This window comes from Penaeus vannamei, chromosome 17 (genome assembly GCF_042767895.1).
Source record: "Penaeus vannamei isolate JL-2024 chromosome 17, ASM4276789v1, whole genome shotgun sequence".
Classification (NCBI taxonomy): Eukaryota; Metazoa; Arthropoda; class Malacostraca; order Decapoda; family Penaeidae; genus Penaeus; species Penaeus vannamei.
Window position 1 is genome coordinate 23,572,045 of NC_091565.1, and position 6,341 is coordinate 23,578,385.

General features: G+C 39.3%; 2 protein-coding genes across 3 annotated transcripts in view; one reads left to right on the forward strand and one right to left on the reverse strand.

Moving 5' to 3' along the window:
• Nucleotides 1–4,939, reverse strand: part of LOC138864550 (uncharacterized) — a 7,004-nt gene extending 2,065 nt beyond the window's left edge. Inside the window, exons 1-3 of one of the 2 annotated variants that reach the window (XM_070132122.1) lie at nucleotides 4,814–4,939; nucleotides 404–587; nucleotides 1–255 (exon numbers count right to left, since the gene is read on the reverse strand). The exon at nucleotides 1–255 is cut by the window's left edge and continues 2,065 nt beyond it. In XM_070132122.1, the coding sequence (XP_069988223.1) occupies nucleotides 1–255; nucleotides 404–587; nucleotides 4,814–4,816 (442 nt within the window). In that variant the 5' untranslated portion in view covers nucleotides 4,817–4,939. Of the gene's footprint in view, nucleotides 256–403; nucleotides 588–4,709 lie in introns of both variants that reach the window. The other variant, XM_070132121.1, reaches the window with a different exon arrangement.
• A 307-nt stretch (nucleotides 4,940–5,246) lies between these two features.
• Nucleotides 5,247–6,341, forward strand: LOC113811809 (splicing factor YJU2; the record flags this gene model as incomplete). Its single annotated transcript, XM_027363625.2, is given in 1 exon segment — nucleotides 5,247–6,341. A coding segment is annotated over 1 exon segment (806 nt), but the record flags the coding sequence as incomplete, so codon positions are not given.

The window sequence follows — 6,341 nt, forward strand, 5'->3', positions numbered from 1 at the left end:
CAGATTCCAAGTCAAGGTCACGCAAGAGGTTGAAAAACGTTTCAGAGCTGCCTGCGTTCCAATATTCCTCCTCAGTCTCTGGGGTATGGCTGGCATCAGTGGAGATTGATTTGCTACATTTGTTTTCCCTAGGCAGAAGATTGTGTGATCTATCTGTCCTAGAGTTACAGGGCTCCCCAAGACTTTCCACTGGGCTTCGGAAGTCTGATAAGGCGCCACTACTACTGCAACTCCAGGTCCTGTAATGTTGATTACCTAGAGAAACAGAGAGAGAGAGAAATATCATGTTACTAGTACATATCTAATAGGTACCATTTCTCATCTTTCTTACAGCAAGTCAAACCCATCATGGGGAAAGTCATAGTTTATAATCCAATTAATATACTTGCAATTAAGTACTAACCTGAAAAGACTGACTGCCTCTTCTTATAAGGGGTAATAGTCTGCCTGATTACACAGTCCCATGGCGGAACCTCTAAATATGAATCACAGTCTGCATTGTCGCATCTCACAACCGCCTGGTCCACGGAAAACTGGAAAGGACGCACTCGCCCTTCTCCACAGGTCTTGCATAAATGGCCAACACTCTGTTGGGAGAGGGAGGGGGGAATTAACAATCTAAACAGCTGATCTGAATAAGTAGTAGTACTAGAAGAAGAAAAATGAGACAAGATTAAATGTCAGCCCAATGCTAAATCAATCTGCATTCATTTAAAGATATATTCCTCTTTTAGAAAGGATGTAAACTGCTACATGATATTAACAAGGTCCATCAACTTCATAACTTAGTATGAACCTGATGACAACTTACTACTATAGTTAGGATGCCATCTTTTTTTTTTTTTTTTTTTTTTTTTGTACATCACACCCATCATTCACAAGATAAACACTGTATACATAGAATCAATAGACCAGTTAATTCTAAAACACTCTTTATTTATGATATATTGCAAATTGTAAGCAGGGATATCCATCTTTACAAATAACAAACTCAAGTGATTATCATGACATCAACACTTGAGGCCTAGCGCAAAGATCAATAATCCACTTCCATAGCTAGTTCTGCAAGAAAAACTGATTCTGTATTGGAGATCAACCCACTCATAATGGGAGCTCCTGGGGCCATACTAAATAAAGTGCTGGGGTGCATGCAGAGTCAGCTGCTTGACTGAAAAAATTGAGACATTAAAATGCCCTGCTTTCTCTGCAGTACAAAAGAACTATTTAGTTCATGTAGCTAGAAAGAGTCTGTATGCCTACTTTCATGAGGTTCTTTCTCTTCAATGACTGCAGCAAAGGCCAAGCAAGCAAATAATTGCGCACTGTACAAAACTTAGAGCACGTTCAATTTTACATGAATAGCATGAGAGACCATCAGGAATAGACATTTCAATAATGGTATCTGGCATCTGCATTTCTGAAGATGGATTCATATCTCTAGAGATGAGGCAGATTTTCTTACTATTTATCTGAAAAATAATTTGAACTATTTATATATGAAATGACCTCTTTATTTCTAATTTGTGATGGAAACTGACTTCATTTTGCTAGATTTGGATCAATTGGTTGTATAGTAAAGAAAATGTCCAATTCAAATGTTCTGTAAAACTAGAACATTCTATCTCTCTTTCATCATCCCAATATGGTTGACACCCTATTATACTAGTAACACTTATACTTGTCCTCACAACCATAGCAGAAGGAAAAACTAGCAATGTTAACACAAAATCGAACATGAAGTTTTTCTAGGGTTCACTTCCTTAAAAGACCCTCACAGGGAATCCAACAGTACCAGAGAGAGAAAACTGATAACTGTCACGGTAGTAGTCAGGTAGTTCAGCACAGGCTAAATAATCCTCACAATATATTTGTTGAGGCAGAGGTTTATGGACCTTTATCAACTGGTGTGGAGGCTGTGGTAATCATACAACTCTCATTACCAGTAATATCATTATGACAGATAGTTTCTGTAACTTGAAACTAATACAATGCACATAAGACATCACATGCAACTGATCAGTACCCAGATCTATTATTGTTAGTAATTTTTTTTATTTCCCACAGCCATCCAACCTTGCAATTATTTTCTTCAAATTATTTAAGGCATAACATGCGTGAGTCTGTTGCTTTCCACTTCAGGAAATAAGTGAGAGTATTGCTACTTGCTCACTAACTGACCCTACCCGTGAGTCCCCATTACTCTTTCTGAATGAACCAACATCCTTCCTAACCCAGGGGAACCCCATCCAACCAACATGGTTGCCAGCTGGGGAACCGGGCCGCAGACTCCCACCTGACTGGTGTGGAAGTTGTCTTCGTGTGAGATTTGTTGCAGCCTATTTTCTTCAATTCTGATATTATTCTTTACCTGCACAGATTATTTCCTGTATCTGTGTGAGTTGCTTTTTCCCCTCTCTTTATGACTCAATTTTTTTTCCTCATCTTAGTCATTATGTAAATATATTGCAAAGTATTACATTTTGCAAAACCTTCTTATTATCAACGGTTACTTTGCTGTTTATGACAATCTTTATATCATGAGATTTAATCTTGTGTGACAAGAACAAGTCTGGTGATAATCTTGATGAGTCAAGTCCCAATAGCAGGGGAGGGCATGATGTAGATTAGGGAAATTATGGGGTAAAACAAGCTGATATAAGAATAGAGAACTTCAGCCAATGAAACTCTACAGATGTGCCGCCTATGTTTGAAAGTCAATAGACCAATGCACTAACTAAAATGAAAGAAAGAAAAAAAGAAAAAAAAGAAAGAAAAAAAGAAAAAAAAAGAAAGAAAAAAAGAAAAAAAGAAAATAAGAAAAAGAAAAAAAACATTTTTCAGTCAAATCCACAGGAATTCACACCACCCAATACATCCTGGCCAATAAAGTAGCATAATTCCATGCCACAAACTTTATCAAACGATCTATGATGCTGTGACTAGATGTGCTTCGGGCATTGCTCAGAGGGAGGGTTGATAGGGGCTCTGCCTCCCAACATCCCCCCAGGAAACATTCTCTTCACCTTGGTATGTACGGCAAGATAGAGCTGCATACATACCTTAATGAATAAACCAAACACCTTTATATCTCGGGACACCAAACTTTCCTTCACTTCTGTCAATTTTATAGATTGCTTGGTTTCTTGGCATCTCAAATTTTGTTGTTCTGTCAATCACAGGTAAAGTTTACTTTGTACCATATGGTTATGTGACACAAACTATATTTGGTATAAGTTAAAGCCATCTTATAGAGTGGAAGAAATAGAGTGGGACTGAACATGCTTTATGCTGCATTTATGCTTTTAAAGTTTTTATTAATGTTATTATACTTCATTTGCATATTTTAAGATTTATCTATAACCTGGTTTAGAATCATGCGCATCTAGTGTTTCACACTTTCTTTCGCCAGACACAGGTTGACATCTCAGCAGCCTGCTCATTTCGAGGTAAAATGCCAGTGAGAAATGTGGCGTTTCCAGTGTTGTGTTGATTTTGGGTTATTTTTGTGAATTATACAGTTGCAACAAAGAATAATTAAACTTTAGTAACCATCCCAGTTTAATATCTGGGCCCATCAAGAGCTCCAAATGACAAAAAAATTTATCAAAATCGAAACAATCCAGGCAATACAAACAAGCAATGAAAGTTTAACATTTGTGGATATAAAGGTATTTGGTATATTATTTTACGGTGTGAATGCAGCTCTATCTTGCTGTATATACCAAGATGAAGAGAATGTACCCTGGGGGGTGTTGGGGGGGCAGAGCCCCCTATCAATCCTCCCCTTGGGCAATGCCCGAGAGGCACGCCTAGTCACAGCAACTAAAATTGATATATTAAGCTGGTTTATTTGTCAATACGTTTATGGGGGGTCTGGACCGTGTGAATTCCCGTAGATTTTGCAAAAAGGTAGGTTGGGTTCCCATAGAGTTTTTGAAATCTGGCACATCACCCCATACTATTTCAAAGATGGCAATTACATCTGTAGAGTTTAATTGACTGATACCAAGCGGCTTTCGTGCTAGTTTTCCTCATTTTTGTTTGCTTTTCTTCTTAATCAAGACTGTTTTACCCCATAATTTCCCTCATACTTCATGCCCTCCCCTGCTAATGGGACTAACAAATCTAGATCGTCAATGGACAAATGGTACTCAATCTCCTGAACAATTCATTCACACAAACAATGTCAAGAACTGATGAAATCATTGGATTTACTGCAGAAAAACATCATTTTTTTCGACTTAGTCTCTGGGAGGGTGCGTCGCTCCCTGTAACAAATACCCTATATTCTATTGTTAGTGACACACATTTACTGAATAAACAGACTAAAGCAAAACTTCAAGGTTATCTTTTCCTGAACAACTTTGCATTTTCCTTCCTTTCATATGTCTGGACATGCCCCTGCTACATTACTGCCTGCATGCTAGGAATTTCTGTTGACTTGCACAAGCTCAGCAAAATCCCCAAATGTGTCTCTTACTCTTGTATTTCCCAAATCATTAATTAAATTTACCTGACCTGAACCCTATGAAATACCGGGTCACATACAAACACACTTAAGGAATTTAAACCGTTCCTCCATCCCCTAATTCCGACTAACTCCCTCTCTCACACACAACAGGAGGTCGATAGGCCCACAGACCACACCATTAGAGCAAAACATGCTTAATTCCTTTCCATTCGGCTTCCAACACACATGCTCTCTTTACCTTCATCACGCGAGGCCGAAAAAAACACGTTCATTTATCCCCCTAAAACGCCTCAAACACTTGTCGTTCCTGCGATGTAACTGGACAGAACGCGAGAGTCTCACCATTCTGATGACAGTGCAAGGCGGCGACCACCAGAGGCATCCATGGCCGCGTTTTCTAGTCCTTTTTACTCAGGAAAACGTTTCAAATGCGTTTTGTTGCGACGCCATCTTGGGACCGCCGCGTCTCGATCCTTGTAAATGCATCGTGTTTTTTTAAGGTTTTATTCCGATCTTTATTTGATTTTTGTATTTCAAGATTTATTTTGATTGCTAGTTGTGTAGCTAATACAGTAGAGAGTTTAATTATATGTATATATACACTGTTATTACTTTAGTTGTTGTGTTTTGTTTGTTGGGTAATTGTATAAATGATAAGGAAAGACACGTAGAAAGATTCTTATCATATTTTCTAAATATTTTTTCGGAAATAAATAGTTTTTTTAATATTCAATGAACTTTAACATATGAATATTAGCTATTGAAACTAGCTGAGATGAAGGGAATCGGACGCAGTTCAGCGAGTGAAGTGTGTTTACATTTCCGTTCCTTCGTCATTCACCATTTTTCTGCTTAATTTTTCTCCATAAATAGGAGTCTGGAGGAGGAATCAGACGATTCACCTCTTCCTGTTAAAGTCAGAAGCTATCAATCAAAATAAGGAGGACGAAGAGATAAATACACAAGAGAATATTCACTCGTTCACGCCAGGCACCAGAATAGGAGTAGACATTAGAAAAGAAGACTTCTTATTTGTGTTCAGAGCGCCCATTTGCTAACTCAAAATGTCTGAACGTAAGGTATTGAACAAGTATTACCCACCAGATTTCGACCCGTCTAAGATCCCGAGAGCAAGATGCCCGAGAAACCGTCAGTTCACAGTCAGGTTGATGGTTCCTTGCAATATCAAGTGTTACACCTGTGGAGAGTACATTGCCAAGGGAAAGAAATTTAATGCACGTAAGGAGGATGTGGAGAATATGACATACTTGGGGGTGAGGATTTATCGCTTCTATATCAAGTGTCCGGGATGCCTGGCAGAGATCTCCTTCCGCACAGATCCAGAGAGTGTCGATTACGTCATCGAGGCTGGGGCACACAGGAACTTCCAGGCTCTGAAATTGGCAGAAGAGCAAGCAGCACGAGAGGAGAGGGAGGCCAAGGAGGAGATTGAGTCCAACCCAATGTTGCTTCTGGAGAATAGAACACAACAGTCACAGTATGAAATGGAGGTCCTGGAATCCCTGGAGGATCTGCGGGAGATGAATGAACGGCATGCCAGCATTGACCTAAGCAAGATGACAGACAAGTTTGAATCTGAGAGGAAGTTAACGCAGGAACAGATCGAGGAGGCAGAGCGCTTGGAGGCATTGAAAGTGCTTGGCTATGAGATGGTAGATGGAGAGATGATCAAGAGAGTTGCACAAGAGGACCTAGATGAGGAAAAGCCGCTGACAAAGAAGATCAAGGTTGAGGGTTCACTTCCCTCAGATATTCTTACAAGTGACTCTGGGAAAGCCCCAAAGCAGCATAACATGAAATCTAAACTTGCTGGTTTGATAAAGAGTAAGCCAGCAAAACCAAGTACTGA